At 35.9% G+C, this 19,924-nt stretch overlaps 3 protein-coding genes and 2 non-coding genes across 5 annotated transcripts; 3 read left to right on the top strand and 2 right to left on the bottom strand.

The window, feature by feature from the left end:
• Positions 1–416: 416 nt before the first annotated feature.
• On the top strand, positions 417–498 carry TRNAS-GCU. Its single transcript has one exon. It is a non-coding gene; the product is annotated as a tRNA-Ser (tRNA).
• Positions 499–2,591: 2,093 nt separating this feature from the next.
• TRNAS-GCU lies at positions 2,592–2,673 on the top strand. The gene has a single exon. It is a non-coding gene; the product is annotated as a tRNA-Ser (tRNA).
• A 3,205-nt stretch (positions 2,674–5,878) lies between these two features.
• Positions 5,879–8,862, top strand: LOC110727563 (F-box protein SKIP23-like). Its single transcript, XM_021907130.1, has 3 exons — positions 5,879–7,520; positions 7,879–8,003; positions 8,170–8,862. Exons 1-3 carry the CDS (start codon positions 6,253–6,255, stop codon positions 8,679–8,681), a joined length of 1,905 nt encoding a protein of 634 aa, XP_021762822.1. The 5' UTR covers positions 5,879–6,252; the 3' UTR covers positions 8,682–8,862.
• A 1,904-nt stretch (positions 8,863–10,766) lies between these two features.
• Positions 10,767–13,399, bottom strand: LOC110727429 (F-box protein SKIP23-like). Its single transcript, XM_021906990.1, has 2 exons — positions 11,386–13,399; positions 10,767–11,287 (listed from the first exon to the last, which is right to left on the bottom strand). The coding sequence occupies exon 1, from the start codon at positions 12,980–12,982 to the stop codon at positions 12,086–12,088; it is 897 nt and encodes a 298-aa protein (XP_021762682.1). The 5' UTR covers positions 12,983–13,399; the 3' UTR covers positions 10,767–11,287; positions 11,386–12,085.
• An 860-nt stretch (positions 13,400–14,259) lies between these two features.
• Positions 14,260–19,127, bottom strand: LOC110727562 (putative SOS response-associated peptidase YoqW). Its single transcript, XM_021907129.1, has 8 exons — positions 18,932–19,127; positions 18,250–18,409; positions 18,068–18,153; positions 16,454–16,563; positions 16,039–16,104; positions 15,249–15,358; positions 15,080–15,145; positions 14,260–14,919 (listed from the first exon to the last, which is right to left on the bottom strand). The coding sequence occupies exons 1-8, from the start codon at positions 19,024–19,026 to the stop codon at positions 14,527–14,529; spliced, it is 1,086 nt and encodes a 361-aa protein (XP_021762821.1). The 5' UTR covers positions 19,027–19,127; the 3' UTR covers positions 14,260–14,526.
• Between the last annotated feature and the right edge of the window lie 797 nt (positions 19,128–19,924).

The raw sequence follows: 19,924 nt of genomic DNA, 5'->3' as shown, positions 1-19,924 counted from the left end.
GCAGCTAACTTGATCTCACAGATTGATCATTTGATTTTCGATAATCATGTACAATTAACATGTCGGCTGTTGTTGGTAGTAGCTAAGTTCACTTTTTAGATGTTCTATTACATAATCTTAATATAACTAGTTTACTACTTCATACATACATGATTCCATGATTCATTTTTTTTTTTTTTTTGAGGTACATACATACATACATGATTCTAAGATATCACACTACTCCCTAATTTTACAATTGAATGCACATAAAATTTTCTTAGAAGTCTTATAAGATAATAATAATCACAGTAAGTCACTGAGTGTGAATTTTCCATGATATGAACGAATGAACTAAATTAAAATGTGATTAATAATATTAAGTTACGAATGATCAACTGAATTAAATAATAACAACAGGAATCTTGGACAACAAAGTCGCTTTGGCCGAGTGGTTAAGGCGTGTGCCTGCTAAGTACATGGGGTTTCCCCGCGAGAGTTCGAATCTCTCAGGCGACGTTTTTTTTTTCCCTTTCTTTTTAAGTGTTGTCTTTATTATTAGAATCACAATGGATGCCGAAGAATATCTTATACTTCGGTTGTCAAAAAAAATCTTATACTTGTATGTAAATCAACTTGGGTAAATTACAAAACTGTTATTATAGCATTACAATATGCCAAAAGATTTCGAATATCTTATTTATAATCTCGAACAAAAAGCAGTCTAGTCTAAACATACATCATTTTCAAGTGAAAAAATATAAGAAGCCTAGAATAATATGATTGGTAGTCTAAGAACCAGATAGATTCTGGATGTATAGGAACTTATGCCTTATGTCCCACTCTTTAACTCTTAGAACACTAGTATAAATTGCTTCTTTTAATCGTCACTAATAATTATGTGAACAACATACAAGTTATATTCATGTATAGTTTGGTTAGAAATTGGTAATCTGCATCCTGAGGCTCAAAGGTAGCGCGTTGTGGAACCATCTTTCATCTTCATTCTACCATTTTTTGAGCCTCTAGATGCAGATGATCTGTCTCTTGCCAAAGCTACTTCTTCTGCCTTTATTTCAGTTATGATATCGAGTTTATATTCCTGCATGAAATGGTCTAATATGTTTATTTGTCATATATGCTTGAACGATTGAGGGTTGTCCAAGCGTGGTGGAGAAGTTGGTTGCTTATGACTTCTGTTTGATCAATAATAATAATTAGCGGATGTTCTTCCGTTTCTTTCCAAAAAAATATAGTGCTAAGAAAGTTGTAATTATAACACACAATAAATATCAAAATTAGGGCCGGCCTCTTAGATGAGGGGCCTGTGCTCTTGGATGCTTTATATGCCGTCATTGTCTTCATCAATAACCCTAGTTGGCAGATCAATAAGTGGTGTGTGCGACTAGTAAGTTGGATAATAAGTCACAATCGAATTGAACAACTATATAGCAGGCGCACCGTATACAACATGCTAATTAATCTAATGAGCGTGCTTTGATGAATTTTCAATAATTACTATACGTAACGATAAACCAAATAGGGTTATTGACTAAGTAGTTAAGCATGCACCTCCAACGAAAATGAAAAGATCTTGCCAAAAATCAATGAATACTCCATACTTCATCTTACAAGAATAACCTTAGAGCATCCACAATGGTAGTATAAAAGGACTTGCTTCGAATTCATAAATAGTTGGACCTACATGCTCACCATTGTGGAGCTACAAAACTTATAGCTAAGGCCAAACCTTGTAGCTTTTTGCTCCACCCAATGCACTTATATTGATTTGTTTAATATTTTTAATGTATTTGATTTTTTTTTTTTGGGTTTATTATTATTATTATTATTATTATTATCATTATTTCCAATTATAAAAATAAGTAGCTAACCATTGTAAAGGTTGTAGCTCAGATGTTGTAGCTTAGATGGTAGGATGTGGTAATTGCTGGCTACGTACATTGTGGATGCTCTTTTTTCTTTTTTTTTTTTTTTTTATATATATAATAAGTATTCCCTCAATTCAAAATGATATGCTCATTCTATTTCGCAAAATATGCAAAACAAAATTTTGACCATCAATATTTTAAATCCAACTATTCAAAACAAATTTAAGATAGATGAAGTTATATAACATGATAATACTTGGTAGAACTTTTTTAAGTCCAACTATATATTTTAAAAAAAAAATCAATATTCTCGTTAAATATTATGACCATCAATTTTTTTATTTCTAGTTGGTCGAACCATCAATATTCAAAACAAATTTGAGACAAATCCAACTATATCTCACATATTCACATGACTAAATTTATTTGAAATAGATCAATGAGAATACTTAGTCAAAATTATTAAAGTTCGACCATGAAAAAAAGAAATACATCAATCTGGAATGGAGGGAGCTAGTAGAAGAAAAGAATTACGAGTAGCTTCTACTTTGACACTTAAGATGTTTCATTATTTTAGGAGCAAATAATGAAGAATTTTCTTGAGGAATTAATTCAAAGCTCATTTTAGTCATTTAAAAGAAATTTATCACAAGATTTTTAGGAAAAAGAATGAAAAGACAATATTGTTTAATTATTTAAAGGAATCTAAGAATATTCAATATAGTCGCTTTGGCCGAGTGGTTAAGGCGTGTGCCTGCTAAGTACATGGGGTTTCCCCGCGAGAGTTCGAATCTCTCAGGCGACGTTTTTTATTATTATATTTTTATTTTAATAGATTTAGTTGGTAAAGTATATATTAAACTGTTCGTCTTAAGAACAGCAGTTGCTGCAGTAGCACTTTGGTTAAATCTTCAAACAATGAGATTCCAGGTTCGACTCCTGGCTGCAGCAAATATTTTTTCTTATAAACTCTTCATATTTTTTTTAATCATACCCGATGTAATACATACGTAAAATAATTTGCGGCGATTAGTTAAATTGGTGGAATATATTTTAAGAATTAAATACAAATATTGGTATCATAAATCGATGCCAAGAGAATATCTTATATAAAATTGTGATAATTTATAGTATCACATTAAAATGCCAAAGAATATGTGTAATTTTGATGAAAAAAAGCAGTCTAGTCTAAACATCCCTTTCAATTTAAAGATTGATACTAGATGTTGGAGACGAATTAAATTAAAAGAACCCAATGTCTTATCATTTAAACCCCACCAGGCCAATTTGAACTCAGGTACTTCACTAATCTAGTAAGCTAGAGTAGTATAAATTGCATTGTATGTTTCTTGTTAGTTATGACTGATATTGTAAGCAAACTTCAATTTTGATATCATAGTTTGGTTAGAAATGGGTAATCTGCATCCTGAGGCTCAAAGTGCACGCGTAATGATTGATCTTCTTCCATTTCTGAGCCTCTAGATGCAGATGATCTGTTTCTTGCCAAGGCTCGCTCTCTATTTCAATTCATCGCTTGCATGCGCACCAGCATGATTGATCGTGACTTCATGAGTCTTTGAAGTATATACATATTGGCTTGTTTCGGCTATATTGTTCCAAGCAGGCAATCATCATCATGAGTCCTCGAGGTTTTCTGGTGAGCTCATGTGATTTTAACAATCCCCCACAATGAACCGACAGCTCGAATTTAGTAAATTTGGATATAATTTTCCAAAATGTTTGGTTCAGTTTGTTGGTCGACACTATGGTTTGATGAGCAAGTAAACAACTAAACATGCTTGAATTGTGAAATTAATTGACCGATGGTAGATGAGCTTGTAATACAAGTATATAATAAATCTACATAAGATATTAAGATTACTATTTATATATTCAGTGTAACGCATTAATAACCAGGCCAGAGCTTATTGTGCTACTCTATGTAAATCTTTCATGCACTTGATTTCTTTATCTGAACATTTAACAATAATAGTACTAGGGGTGCTAATTGAGTTGAGCACCTCGCGAGCAAGTCGAACTCGACTTGATCAACGCTCGGTCAAAACTCGACTCGACTCGAGACGGTAACGAGCACGAGTTGAGCAAGTTTTAACTCGACTCGATAAGCTTATGAGCAACTCGATAATATATTTTATTAATATAAAATTTACAAAAAAAGTTACCATGTTTAAACAAATTTGACACTTAATAAGTGTTAATTTATATTATCAAAAAAGAAAGAGTAAATCTTTAATAATAAATATATAAAAATAAAGAAAGCAATATAAATGAACAAAAAAAATAAAATAAAGGCATATAATTATAGAAGGCCAAAACTTTAACGAGCAGATCGTGAGCTACTCGACTCAACTCGAAACTTTAATGAACAAGAGCCGAGCAGGTTTTATTAGCTCGAAACTTTAGCGAGCACGAGCTGAGCACATGTAAAAAGTTTTCGAGTCAAGTCGAGCACTCCTCAGCTCGTAATAAGCACCCCTACCAGTACCATGCCACGGTGCCACCCAATTAATTTAGAACATATGTCATGCACGGACTTAATTAAATTTATTTATTATTATTTCAGCATTAATTAAAAAAGAAAGAATGAAAATAATATTATTAAAATAATAAAGGAAGGTTTTGCTTATAATGAAATTGTAGGCTTGTAGCATCTATCTCTATTACAGTTTTCGTATGGAGTATAAGCTTATACTCCGTAGTAACATTAAAGATTGTTTTTAGTATATAATAAGTCGGGCTCACTAATAATCCGAGTTTGTTTCATGCTTTATGGTTTCAATTCAATCTCAAGTTCAAGGAAAATATTGAGTCATGCACATGATAAATTAAATGTGCTTTAAAAAATGAATCAATTATAATTAATGAAAAATAATTTTAATATTTCTTAAGTAATAGTCAGTTAATGTAATTAATTTCAGTTTAGTTTTTATAAAATCAAGTAAATTTAAAGAGTTCTTTATCATTCTTTAGTGAGTCCAGGCCAAGAATCATAGCTACAAATTTTTTAAGACGTTAGATTATTATACATAACTCTTTATTATCTATTGGTATAGAACTGATTCCAGGTTTTTTTAACTGTATTTATTTAAGGGATTTTCATTCATATTGCATCCAAACTTGAAATACTCCGCAAATGTTAATCATATGTGTAGTCTTTTTGGTCATGCCTAGTGTAAATATATACTCCGTACCTACACAAATGGATGCCAAGAGAATATCTTATAAATAAACCTGATGATTGAGAGTATCACATTTGTAGGCCAAAGAATATTTGTAACATTGATGATAAAAAGCAGTCCGGTCCAAACATCCTTTTCAACTGAAAAAATAGGAAGCCTGACGTATGATTGGGTGAAAAAAGAAAAAAAGATTGATGCTATTTGTTCAAGATTAAAAGAACCCAATGCCTTATGTCCCACCATTCTACTACTAGTATAAATTGTTTGGTTTATGACTAATTATGTATGTATGTAACAAGCAAAGTTCGATTTCATAGTTTGGTCAGAAATGGGTAATCTGCATCTTGAGGCTCAAAACGCGCTAAGCTAGCTGTTGAAGCATGATCGATTTTATGCTGTTTCTGAGCCTCTAGATGCAGATGATCTGTTTCTTGCCAAGGCTCTATTATTTCACTTAGCTTGCTCGTCTTATGTTTACTTTCTGGTATATATATATATATATATATATATATATATATATATATATATATATATATATATATACACACACACACACGTTGTTTTCAGCATGATCACAGGTTGAGAGATTATTTAAAGTATAATTAGATAGGACATGAGCCTTAAACCTGGGTACTAGTTCAACCTTTTCCGTAAAAAACTTTTCAGTAAAAATGTGTTACAAAAATTATAATATTTCAATTTCAGAAACATGTTGCAAGTATTAAATAACATAGTAAGTAAAATATTGAGACAAGTTTTGAAACCAAAATAATATTGCACGCAACAATATTTCACTACAAAGTATTTTTATTACTCCATATTCTTTTTCAATGGTAATGTTACAATGATATACATAGTACGTAATCAACAAGTACAATGAATCAAACACAAAACGTACAATTAATCATACACGCAATCATACATACATTACTCAAAGACAATTAATCACAATAAATACACTGTAAACAATTTTAACCACTAGATTTTCACGATTACCATAATACCCACAAGAGAATAATCAAGTTCCCAAAATAATTCGGATGTAGTATTCCATTTCCCAAAAACCTAGCTTGAAAACGATAGAACAGAGTTGTTTGCTCATTCTCCCGCCCTACTCTATAATACATAGTCATACTCCGTAATACAGAGTACAGACCACAACGCAACAACTTGGCGCACATTCAATGGCAACGGACAACGAGGAGAGAGAAACTATCGGCAATCGCCGCCGCCGCCTTGCCGCACCACCCGCCGGATGGTCGGAACTCCCGCACGAATTCCTCGCCGCAATCGCCGCTCGCCTCGCAAGTCCTCACAATGTTTCTCGATTTCGATCAGTTTGTCGAAAATGGCGGTCTTTAATTCCTCCCCAAAACCCTAATTTCATATCCCCAAATTTCCCTCGTAGAATTACTGCTGAAGCTAAACTCCCTTTCAATGAGAGGCATAAGTATGATTCGTTGTTTCTTGTTTCATCCTCTGTTTTTGTTGTTCAATCAGTTGATTCGCCTTCTGATTTTTGGGTTTTAACTGTTGAGAAATCGAATTCGGATAATTTTCGTGTTTTGTGTCCTTTTTCTAGGGATTTTGCTGCGAATTTGTCCAAGGATTTTCCCAAATCCCTTGATTTGTGTGATTTTAATGTGACTGAAATTGCTAAAGGTTATAATTTTAGGGTTGTGATCGAGGATCAAAAGAAGTATAATTTGGGACTTTCGTATTCGCTTATACCTCGTCGATCACTCATATGCTCTGCTTATAAGGTGATTATGTATCCGAATCCGAAGTCGGGTTTTAAAACTGTGGATGATTTTACTGTTGTGGTGTTGTATGAAGGAGGGAATTTAGCTGCTTTGAAATCGAATGGTAGGAAATTGTGGTATTTGTGTTACACTGGGGATGCTCATTTTGATGACATTGTTCTGTTTAAAGGGATGGTTTGTGCTGTGGATCGTTCGGGGCGAGTTTATGCTATTAATGAAAAGGCTAGGGTGGTGAAGACAATTGTAAATATTGCGATTCGTAGGGGAGATGGTGTTACTTATGATTATTATATGCGAAAACGTTTGGTGGAATCGTGTGGGGATCTTTATCTTGTTGTTTGGGCAGGTGTTTGTGCTCAAGGGAATGCTTGGTTCAAGGTTTTCAAGTTGAATGAAGCTCTTTGTAGGTGGTTCGAGGTTAAGCATTTGGGTGATCGCGCCTTGTTTGTAGGCTTTGATTGCTGCTTCTTTGTTTCTGCTAGGGAGTTTCGAGGATGTCAACCTAATCGCGTTGTCTCTCAAAGAAATTGTTTTCTTCGTTTTGGTGGAGATCATATCTCCGATGATTTTCTATTTGAAAAAGTAAGCAAGGGAGTAGAGAAGGTCCAACACCTCAAGGATAGTGAGATTATGGGGCTTAAGCCCATGCATGCTGGCTTTTTGCAATCATTATGGCATTTTTCGACATGGTATACTTAATTTTCCTTTGATTTTCTCTACATTGTGTGCACAGCCATTGTTATGAAATTCAAAGATCAATAACTCTGTCATCAGCAACTAAGTCTAGGATGCCGAATTAATCAATTTTACTTGTTTGTGTAGTGTTCTAAATTTGTGTTTTGGCGTTCTGTGATCATGAACGGAACACCTCTGAAAAGAGGAGAAAGAAGGCTATAAAATTGTTACTCCTTTTTGAAGTAAAATTGTTTAGTACACATAATGAAAATGATCAAAGCTCTGGTTAATTTATATATATGTGATATAGTTCAGAGGGTTTTGTAGCAATGAGTCCTGCATTATAACTTATTATTTTGTTTGTTTATTAAGGAATCCCGACGAAGAGCAAAAGTTAAAACCAGATCTTTGCAGCAAGGATGCACAAGTAGAAGATATGAAGCAAACAGTAGTGGTCAATACTTGCTTAATCAGTGATACTAAGAAGGCTGAAGGAGGTAATTATTTCTTCGATGCCATCAAACAAGATGTCACTGTCTATATGCTTTGTGCTTTTAGTTGTTCTGTACTACGAAGTATTTGTTTAACTATGGAACCAGAGATCATTACGAGACTATTTTTCACTCGGTTCCTGAGCCCTCATCTATATCGTCTTTATTTCAGGTTCTGGAGTTGTGCAATCTTCTCCAACTAATAGAGCAGCATTTCATGGAAAAGAGGTGAGGTCTGAGTTGGTGCCTGTATTAGAAAAGGTTTGGGCCAAATATGGGAACATCATTGAACAGAGTGCAATTCGTAGTTCTGATACAATAATCATGGCTTTGGAGTCTGTTGCAAAGGTGATAAACATTCTCCAAAATACCTCAGCAAATAAATTGACTGATCATCAAGTGAATTATCTGGTTTCAACCTTGTCAGACCTCCAACTTATGCAATTGAAAGTAGATTGGTTAGTCCCCTTTGTTGAGAAGGCTGTTGCACTAAACAAGAGCAGGCAGTTGGCGGTTGCCTTAATGGAGCTTGAGAAAGCCAAAGCTCATGTCGAAGAATTGAAACTGAAGCTCCTTGCTGAATCAGAGAAGCCGGACAGTGGATTAAATCTTGCTGTTGTGGAGAGCATATCTGCATCTGGTCCAATTGATTTGGACAAATGCCTAGGGGAGGGAGTCTGTTGATTTAGAGGGACTCCTGATTATCGTTGGTTGCTAGTTTTAATCAACTCGAATGACTCCTCTACTAGAGTATGGGTAGGCGTTGTCCAAGTGTGGCCGAGGAGATTGTAGCATCTGATTTTTGCTTAAGCATTATCAATACTATGAGCATCTTTCTCAATAATAAGTAATCCTTTTTCATTAACTAGTTAAAGTGGTAAACTGTCTATCTACTCTTACACCAGAAATTGAAGGTGCTTAATCATGTCAAAGATTCTTAAATTGTAGTTATAGAAGACCTAATGATCGATACACATTGATATTCAAGGTTGCATTATTTCGCATATTCCATGAATAGTTCAAACCATTAGATAAAATATTATTTCGCATATTTTACATAGCTGAAAAATAATATCAAACCACTAGATACAATATTATAAATAGTAATGAAATTACATGAATATTGTGATATATAGACAACAAAAAATAATAGCAAATAATAGAATACTTAAATTTAACAAAAAAAAAAATAGCAAATAAAGGAATACTTTATCAAGAAACACCAACCCAACAACTCCAACTCAACGCCATCGTCGAAGCAGGGGATTTCTACATCCTCGCTGAAGCCGACCCTTCCAAGTTCCTTCTCTCCGCCACCCTCCTCATCTCCGACGACACCTCTTCTCTCAACGGAACATGCCCTGCTTCCACCCAATTCATCACTTACCATATTATTACCCGCCATTTCAACTCCTCCTCTTTCCTACCGGAGCTTACCTTCCTACCCTTCTTCCCGGAAACACCCTCCTCATCACCAAAAACTCCACCGCTGCCACTCTTACTCGCCCTCGCCTCTTTCGAAGCTCCACCGGTGCCACTCTTACTCGCCCTGCCCTCTTTCGAAGCTCCGTCGATAGTGTTCTTGAATATGCCATGCTCGGGCAAAAATCTTGCACCACCGGAAAATTCATCGGTGAACAACACTTTGGACTTGACCGAAGTATCGATGGCTCGACGCGAAGGTGCATTTAGCAATTTTAGTGACCGTGGCTTTAACGGAACTCACCTTGCCGGCACTTGTTGCTATTGCTTGGGGGATATATTTTCTGTTTTATGAGTTTTGAAGATGACCATTTTAGTTGTTACAAATCGAGGTTATGTGTCAACAAACTTTGCGTAGTTCTTTCTTCTTTAGTTTGTGATTTTATTGTCATGTAGAATATTATTTCTAATTATTGATTTTTGTAGCTAGCTTGTTTCATTTGTAAGTTTTAGTGTGGCTCTACCATATATAGTGATGGTGGTATTACAATTTATCGAACTCTCTGTAATTCAGACAAGGTAGTTTGTAATTTTTGATTCCCATTATTCTTGCTCAAATTTGTTCATTTATGTTAGATTCTTTCTGAAAGCTTGGTTTTGACTAGATTTTGTCCAATATTATTGTGTTAAGTTCTCAATTTTGCATGGATTTGGAGTCTCAATTGTATGAATGTTTCTTCTGTTTAACTGCCCAAAATAAGTCACACATTTCATGATCCTGCCCAAATAAGGTTTTCATTACTACTAATTACATAATCTGAAACAGAATACTGCAGGATACATCACTAATATTTTAGAAAATAAATCAGGTTTACATTACTAATAATCATACTGGTTTGCAATTACATCAGGTTTACATCACTAATAATTACATAATCTGAAACGGTTTCAAACATTAACAAGCCGTCATACAGGAATCATCTATTGCGACCCTGCAATTGAAAACAAAATACTGCAGGATAGTTCCGATATACTTCTAATCCGCTGACATATTAAACATTGAAAATGATCACGAAATTCTTCTAAGCCGTTGCTGATATAGGCATACACTAGCTGATAGCTACTGGTTCTGGTGCCTGAAAATGAAATTGCAAGGCAAACTATTAGAGCTTAGGTAGAAAATCTTAATATGACAGTACTATAGGTGTGCGATTTCACTATGAACGTTCTCTGTAATTAGGGTAACATCAGATTCATCTTGATATTTGAGAGTACAAGTCTAAAGCAAACTTTACAAGTATTCGATTAAAATGCAATTGAACAATCATTGAAAATTTTTACCATAACAAAACATTGTGATCTTGAAATCTGCACATCATCCTTCAGCCAAGCACATTCTTTAGGTCTATAGGAGCTAGAGGAGCTGAGGCCACATCCATCCCGACCAGAAGGTTTCTTTGTTGAGCCAATCTCCAATCCAGATCATGCAACTATGCAAGAAGATTGGATTTTGACATCTCAAGTCCCTTCATATAATGTACCTGCTGCTGCTCATCGTGTACTGCCAGGGCCTTTTGTATGTAAGGAATTAGCCAGTCCAATCTAAAGCGCATACCCTGAAGATAATTCATGGTTGAATTCAAGTATGCAGCTTGGAAACCATCTAAGAACATTCCTGAGTCGCTTTGAAGAAGAATTATCATATTGGCTAGTGACTCCAAGGCCCATGTTAGCTGCTTATTAGTTTGCACTTCATGTCCTTGCATTATGTTCCCGTGTTTATCCCATATTTTCTTCAAAACCGGGACCAAATGAGAGCTCACATTTATTCCTTGAAATTTTGCCTGTGAAACACCATTTTGAACAATCTGCAAAAGCATGTATAAAAACTTAGAAGATGCACTAACAGTCTAAAAAGTAAAAACCAATTTCTTCTTTTCGGCTTATGAAAGACTAACTAATCTACCTCAGTAAAAATGGTGCCAATAGGTTTAGCATGACCTGCAACTTGTATAAAGGTGGGCAACGTTACTACTTGCACTAAGGGATGTTGATTAATTCCACCCGGTAACGACTTTGTAGCTCTTCCTCTTCTTCGTCTTCTTCCTCTTCCTCTTCCTGTTCAGAGCTGTCTTCCTCTTCCTCTTCACAAGAGCTTTCTTCCTCTTCCTCTTTGGAAGAGCCTTGTCCTTCCTCTTGCTCCTCGGAAGAGCTTTCCAAAGAACAACATACAAGATACAATTTCCAATTTAGAAAGACTTGAACCTTTAACATATTAGATTCATTGATAAGACAAGCAAAGTACATTTTGAGGGTGGAGTACTATCAATCCTTAAAATTTATTTGTATGTTACAACAACAGCGGAAAAAAAAAAAAAAGCATTTCCTTATTAGTTTAAGATGTGAAGCATCAATGTTCTTAAAATCAGCGAGTCTCATAACAATTGCCATATTAATACTCAGATATTATCTAAACTAGTAAATGTGATACTTCTTCGTACGTCTCATAATCATACAGACTAACCATCTTAAAGTATACTTGTCGATCATATAAGATTGCACTGAAATAAAAGTTAGAAGCATATCTTACTTAGTGGCAGATTCAGTATCCGGCAAAAGCCACGCTGGGGGTGGCCAGAACACCTCAGAATATTGAGGAGAAGGCGCTACAGACCATCCATAATTCCATATCCATCAATTCCACGCCCATCATCAAAATGGAAAATACCAATATCAAGACTGCTACCCGTATATTGAGGGAAGGTTCTTTTATAGTACACAATCGAATGACCTCTCTGACCAGGAAAATAATTTTTGTTGGCAAAGAAGCAGCCATCCAACGTTACAAATATTATACGATCACCGATATCTTTGACTGTTTCCCATCCCCCCTCTTCTTCTTGCAATCTATACACCTCGAAACTGATAGGTGATCGGTTTCCAGGCCTACGACATCTATAAACAACAACATAGAGTTCACCTAACAATTCTACCAGACATTTCTTTTTATCAGTTGTCGAACCCTCTCCTATTGGCTCCCCTACAATCCCCAACATTGATAACGAATCATAACCCGTTCGATACAACCTTCCTCGATGATCAATAGCATATACCCTTCCATTGAAGTTGAGGATATCATCAAAATTCCTTCCTTTGGTATTCAGATATTTTTCTTCCTCATTGTTAAGCCTAATTGCGGATAAAGTTCCATTACCATACAGCACCATAGCAGTACAATTATCAATTGTAGGATTGTTTTTATGTTTCGGATCCATAAATAAAACCGCTTTGTTCCTTAAACATCGGCTCTCAAACATGTCCAAAGGTCTATCAGCTGACCGTAAAGTACAGAATTTCCCAAGTTCAATCACTTCAAGATCAGATAACTGCAAGACTTTGGGGATATTTATTCGAGAAAGAGGTTTCCTAAGGTAGAATTTACCTGGGTTTAACTCCTCAACAGTAATAAACCAAGGTGAGGCCTTCGGATTTCGAGACGGTCGGAGGAGAAAAATAGAGCATGGTACAATGATTAAAGATTTTCCAGGAATTTCCGACGACATATGACTTGATCTGTTCTTGTCTAAAAGGGGAGGAGTGGGGGTTGAGATTTTGTGGGGTAAAAGAGGGGATAAGAGATTTTTGTGAGACTGGGGCTGATCGCCGCCATGTCGAACAGACTGTTCGGAACTTGCAGAGGTCGGTTCGTGTTTTGAGGCGCCCGCCAATGGCTGTAAGAAGCTCTGATGGTAAGTCCCACCAAGAACTTTTTCGACGGTTCATTTTTCTTTTGGTAATGAGCAGATTTTTGATTGATAAGGTTAAGTAAGAATTAGTGTAATCAGTTTTGGCGCCAGTTTTGAGTCTTTGTTGCCGCCAATTTTACTTGGAGACTAACATTTTTTTCCCGCGTAAAAGTTCAAACCATTATAAATAAACATTGCCTTTGGCGCCAAAAGGAAAAAAAAAATACTGTTGTTTTTTTTTTTTTTTTTTTTGTTTACGGGAAAAAATACTGTTGTTTTACGTTTGTAATTATTTCATTTTTAAAGTTATCTTATCGATACACAACTTAAATCATTAATGTAATTAATTATATACTTCTATATATAAATAGATATGCTTCAACATATACATACTACCTTCGTTTTTTTATTACGAAGTACTTGCAACAAAGGAGTATTATTTATAAAACATAAAATATCTCTTTGTTGCAAATACTAAGAAAATAGGGTAGTATGTACAAAGTTAACATTTTGCATAAACGTTGAGATGAATCCAACAAGCTTCTGCAAGATTAAGTTTTTTTATTTAAATATAATAAACCAGCAAATACAGTAAAAAAATTACTATAGCTTGTAAACATGATTTATACTTAGTAATGCAAATGACACTGTCAGTAAAATAAAATTGCTGATGCAGAATCTTCTTTGTATCGTTCCATTTTTATTAAAGGTCTTCGAAGAGACAACACTTATACTTTTTTTTTTAGGATGTCCACTCGATTCACCAAAGCTTAGCTCCGATTACATCCGAATCCGACCTGGGTCGCACACCTATTGTATGGTGGGTGAGTTTCCCAAAAAAAAATTTTGCATATAGTGAGACTCGAACCAAAGACCTCCCTTAAGCGATATCAAGTTGCTTACCACTTGAGCCAACTCTTGTTGGTAGAGACAACACTTTTACACTATCACGCAAGAAACAACATATTGGCTGACCAATACCAAGCTGTTTCCAGAAGGCTAATCGCTCAGTCTACAAGTCAACTAATAGTAGTACAGGCATACAGTAATAAGTAGTTTTCCTGCAGAACTTGAGATATATCAAAGGCAGATTTTTGCCAAACACAAACAGAACAAAACTCTTCCTTTCATCCATTAAAATTCCACCATCAAACAAGGTTCCAAAAAAGCAAAGAGACGCGACTCACACAAGACATATCCTTAAACTTCAACAAGGGGTGGATCCGTGGATGTGTGAAGATGTAATATGAAACCATCGAGCATGAGATCTTGGACTCCTACAACTCTACAAGCAACCAGTACAATATGTACATATGCCACAAGTTACAACTAACAAGCAAACCTACAGAAGCAGAGAACTACTAGCTTTTAGTAAAGTATGAGCGCAGCGTGGCCTGTTTTTCAGCTCCACTCTTAACTTTACTCTTCTTCAAGGGAGTCTGGGGTAGCTTACCAAGTTCACCGGTGCTCGGCTTGGAATCAGCCAGGAACTTTTCATAATCCCGTTTCACCTCAACCTTGGAGTCAGATTCAGGAGTCAGAGTGGTAACATCAGACTTTATCTCAGTAACTGTCCTTCCACAGGATGACAGTTGCAAATTTGCTTGTGCCTCAGCTTCCTCTTTAACATCACTCTGCACATCATTCTTCGTAGACTCCTTAATTGTCTTATTTGATTCCTTATCATCATCTGTTCCTTTCTTGGAGAAAAATTTTGTGATAGGGTTGGACTGCTGCTCAGATTTTAATGGTATCTGCACAGCATAACATTATCAGCAATTTTTCTTTTGCCTACGTTATTCTCCCCTCCTCCAATAGAAATTATTAAAAGAAAACACCATACTCATAGATGCTATGCTTTTAGCCCACTAGAGACATTATATATGACATGCAAGAAACAAAAAATAGCCATACCTCTTTGATGCATTCAGGACCATCAAATGATGCCTTGTTCATTGCCATGGTCACCGGATACCAAATCTGACAGGAAAAAAATAATCATCAAGGTTCACACTATTTTGTAAACATGCCAACCTTCTACAGTCAAAACTTTGCTGCATACAAAACTTTGAGATATTCTTACCAAATCTGCTTTTTCATATGGTTTAAGCACTGTATTGAACTTGGTATCTGAAGAACCATTCAGCCATAAATCTGTTGAGGCTTCGTCTCCCAGAATAACAGGCATCCTATCTGTACATCAAAATGAAGTACATAACATTATAACAAGCCAGCAAACCTATAACTTTCATAACCATTTATCTCAACTAAGCAATAAGATTGCAATAACAAGATACAGAAATCAAAAACAAGATATGATCTCCATATTTTACAATTGGAGATAAAATGAGAGGGTGTATCTACCCACATGTCAAAATGATAATGTAGAATAACAACAAATTGTAGGGTGTTTCTCCAGCTGTAAAAGTACGAGTAATAATTAGGAAATAAAATCTATTTTGCAACCACAAGATTCCTCGTTGTCATGCATAATAAAATAGGCAGTTATACCACTCTAAAAGCTCACGCTGCATCATTGGTAAAATAAAAAATGAATTGAGAACGCAGCTGAATAAATCAGATAATCGAGTCCTGTTACATTGTACAATACTCAACATGTCACCACCAGTACATGGCAACCTTCAGCCTCTAGGTATCAGATTTTTTAAAAAGCAATAGCAAGTAGAAAGTGACCTTTATCAGCACTCTCATTCTGTGGCAAATTATTAATCCACTTTCTTGACATTCTCCTCTTCACTTCTTCAAACCCCCCCCCCCCCCCAACCCAAATCAACACCACAATCCCCCCAGAAAACCTTGAATCAAACAAAAAGAAAATCATCTCAAGTACGCAATACGGGGAAATTGATTACCATGCAGCCACTTAAGATCTGATGATGAATCAGTAGTTACGATGGTAAATGTATATAGAATTTCTCCTGCAAGATACATTATAAAGGTGTAAGAGATTGTAGAGGACAAGGACATCCAGATCTGTTCAATACATATTCCAATTGTTAAAAAATGTACATTTAGAATAGCTCGAGAATAACATTTTCCCATATACTTCCTTCTTTGACCAGGGTAAGGGATAATAACTCACAGCTATAGACCACCATGGTAAGTGCCTAAGTGGTGACTGATAAATCAAATGCACAATCCACATATTTGAATCATGGTATGACAAGACTATCTAAAGATTCTAAACTCAAATAGAGCTCCGGATAAAGTAAACCATCCATCAAATGGAACTCCACGATTTGTAAGGAAAGTAGAATAGAAACTGACCTTCAGAATTTTTCCATGAATCATAGAGGGCAGCAAACACTAGAGGGCGACCATCCTTAAAATGAATGTAATATGGCTGCTTCTTAGGACCTTTCTTCCATTCATAAAACCTAACCAATTAATAAGACACAAGTCAAACAAATGCACAAAAGTAGCAGGCAAGTAGCAGTTGAGGGATAATATGTCAAGCACACAGAACTAGCAGTTAGTTTGGGGGGGGGGGTCATTTAGTTCAACAAAATCAGGAAGGAAATTTGGAAGATACCCCAGCTCCAAGTTTCATGATTGCCATACAGGGCATACCTCCACAGCCCCAGCCCCTCCCCCACCCCCCCCCCCCCTTTTTTTTTGGGGGCAAATTTGGAAGACACCCCAGCTCTAAGTTTCAAATTCTTTTCTAAGAAAATCAAAATATATACAAGTATACTCCAAAAAAATATATACTGCCACTAATTATATACAAGTACAAGTATACAAACATCTCACTACATTGCTACTGCCACCACCATGACCATACCTTCCAGCTCATCACCACCCCTGTCCCCTACCCTCCTCCTTAGTCCTCATTACCATCTCCACTGCCCCTTCTTTACCATTTATCTATATCTCAGCATTTTCCTTGCAGTTACTGGTGCTTAGGTGGAAGCTAAGTGGGAATCAACTACCCTTGCTTTTAAAGCAAAAGGCTGATAACAAATGCAATAAAGCAATATGCCGGTAACTAATTATCTATGTACTTTCTTTACTCAAATGACAGGACTAATGAGAAGGTGACATAACCCATGACATGCTCGAGATCAACAGGATTGGGCAAAGTTGCCAAGCATGCAGTTAGAGCTTTCATTTCTACATGTTGTGCTCCTATTAGAGAACCAACAAAGATAAGCTTTGTGGAAAGGTTTTTAAGATGCTTATACAACTGTACAAATCAAACAGAGCACTTAACCACATGTCCTGTCTTGCAAAGTCAGGAAAAGGATGCTAAAATCAAAATCCTTGGACCAACAATGGTGGTTTCCAGTGCAACATGCAATGCTAGACTCTGGAACAAGTTGCATAATGTATCAGAACAAAGTCAGCAAAATTAGTGAAGAGAAACATAAGGCAGAAATGTTGGTAAGGCCTTCATTTTTTTTTTTAACTCAAAGTTGCATCTTCAAATGACTTTATTGCATTAGATTATGATTGCACTCCATATAGAACATTCAAGAGGAAGTAATCAATATCCAAGAACAAGAAACGACTAAATGCAAAAGGATGCTGATACCTGAAGCCCATGATCATTAATGGTGACCATGCTAAAGTCAAACAATTGTAACTAAATATCTAAAACAAATATGAGAAAGAAGAAAGTAAAATATACAACACCAAGGAACAAACAGAAAAAAATGGGAATTGAGATCAGAGCTTTGTAGTTCTAACTGTCCATCTATAAAAGATAATCTACACTCCATTATCAGGATATATCCACTTTCAAGGTGCAGGAGCATCCAAATGTAAAATCAATTAAACAACTATATTTACAATATTGCAACAAACATGAAAAGAAATCATCAAACTGGGAAAAAACAAAATTTAAAAATCAAAAAATGGATCCAGAAATTATACTCATACCCTTCCACAGCAACAAGGCACCGGTTTTTAGGAATTAGTCGACGAAATGAGGCCTTTTCCCCAATTGATTCAGACCTTGCATTAAACTGAGAATATTTACAAGACACGCAACTCAATTTCTACTACAAACTATCATTAATGTACTCAAAGAAAAAAGGAGATTGAAGGGGAATTAATAGTACCATCTTGTAGTGATCAGGTTTCTCATCCTTCTTGGTGAAGCTAGGAATTAGCCCCCACTTCATACAATGTACGGCTGCAGTGTAACCCTCGTCTCCACCACTTTCACGACGAAGTACTGGCAGGTAAGATCCCGGTGAGACATTATATGCAGGCCGGTACCTAAATCAAACAGATTATAAAACCTTTGCATATACATACATTCCTTTTTCTCATAGTATGCATCTAACAAGAAGATTAAACACTCAAAGCTATTCTTTTTATCGATTGTAGGCTTAGTAGTATATCCTATTGAATTGGGGTTTGTCCAATTAACTTATTTTGCCTGAACTTAACTTTTTTTGTTTGAAATCATTTTGTATGAACTTATCTTAATTTATTCAAACTTAATTGTTTTGGAATATGTCAAAATCAGTTGAACAAAATGGGGCCTAATTTGTGTAAATTAGTACACCTAAATAAACATTTCGAAACAACCCAGTTCATCATTGGTTATACAAATGCAAACTTGAATTAAAACCCTAAAAAATGCCTTAATCAAAATCAAAAGCTACCCAGTTCAGCCATAGAGGGTATACTTTTCGCACTTGAACTAATCATTGAACTAAAAGGAAGTTGAGAAACATAAGTAATACAGTAAATTTTGTAAAGTGAAACTGAAAATTGAAAGAGAGGAAGAAATACCGGTCGACATCAACTTGACGAACGGAAGTATCGCGAAGATGGCAAGCTCTTGGGACGTCGTCTGGGCGGATAGTACAGCGGCATCTTCCGCACATCTTTAATTTCTCTCTCCTACTCTGCTATAGTAGCTGGGTTCTTCAAGTTCTGGTTTCTTCTTCTAACTTTTTTGGTAACTGTACATTACCAAATGCGGGAAGGAAATGGGCGGTTTGGGGGAGGGGGGGGGGGGGGGAAATTGAAATTGTTTCGGGTGAAAACAATGGGACCTTGCCGAAGGTCCGCTGAAACGGAGAAGGCTGGATTCGGTCCAAGTTATGTTGGGCCGAAGGTTTCCTGCACAGTAAACACACGTAAACTAGCCTCGGGGGTGTTGCCGAGGAAGGCCCCTCCGATGCTAAAGTCAGTACAATGTGTAAGAAGAGGACACTATGCAAGATAGTTTGTTGCTTGAGGCTTTGATGGTATATCTCAGAATATATCAATGAACATAATAAATGTATCAATATTGATGGCTTTTATACCTCATCATACATGGAGAGGTTGGGCCTTAGCCCAATTGGCTTGCTTTGTGGGCTGACCTTTGACTTTAGCACAATTGGAGAGTTGAACCTTGACCTTGGGCTTTAATTGGATCATTTAATGCCTAGGCCCAATTGGACTAAATTGGACCCAAACAACTTGCCCCCCAGACCCGATTTGGAAGGATGACGGGTCGGGTTTGATTTAATTCAGAAAAGGAGGGAAGTAAATGATTTAATTAATCCAAAAATTTGAATTTAAACCGTAATTAATGAGATAACAACGGTTAAGGCGAATGATTGTGGAAGTTGGACGGATAATGGGCAGTTTAATCACAAGATCATGTGTTTAACGGTTACTTAGTGGAGTATTTAAGAGAAATTAAAACGCAGACTCCTCGTATCCCATTCCTGGAGATATAAACAGAGGCGCGTCATCTCTCCTCACTTATTCACCAACACAAACCCAGAATTC

Source organism: Chenopodium quinoa, unplaced genomic scaffold, assembly GCF_001683475.1.
Source record: "Chenopodium quinoa cultivar QQ74 unplaced genomic scaffold, ASM168347v1, whole genome shotgun sequence".
Lineage (NCBI taxonomy): Eukaryota > Viridiplantae > Streptophyta > Magnoliopsida > Caryophyllales > Amaranthaceae > Chenopodium > Chenopodium quinoa.
This window is presented reverse-complemented; position numbering and strand designations above follow the sequence as displayed.

Excerpts from the sequence above, each read along its gene's own strand:
- LOC110727562 (XM_021907129.1), bottom strand. The coding sequence starts at position 19,026 with ATGTGCGGAAGATGCCGCTGTACTATCCGCCCAGACGACGTCCCAAGA. Across the intron at positions 16,564-18,067 it reads TGCCTTGTTGCTGTGGAAGG|GTTTTATGAATGGAAGAAAG; the intron begins GTATGAGTATAA and ends TTAATTGGTTAG. Across the intron at positions 14,920-15,079 it reads GTCCTGAATGCATCAAAGAG|ATACCATTAAAATCTGAGCA; the intron begins GTATGGCTATTT and ends TATGCTGTGCAG.
- LOC110727563 (XM_021907130.1), top strand. The coding sequence starts at position 6,253 with ATGGCAACGGACAACGAGGAGAGAGAAACTATCGGCAATCGCCGCCGC. Across the intron at positions 7,521-7,878 it reads TTATGGCATTTTTCGACATG|GAATCCCGACGAAGAGCAAA; the intron begins GTATACTTAATT and ends TTGTTTATTAAG. Across the intron at positions 8,004-8,169 it reads TACTAAGAAGGCTGAAGGAG|GTTCTGGAGTTGTGCAATCT; the intron begins GTAATTATTTCT and ends TCTTTATTTCAG.
- LOC110727429 (XM_021906990.1), bottom strand. The coding sequence starts at position 12,982 with ATGTCGTCGGAAATTCCTGGAAAATCTTTAATCATTGTACCATGCTCT.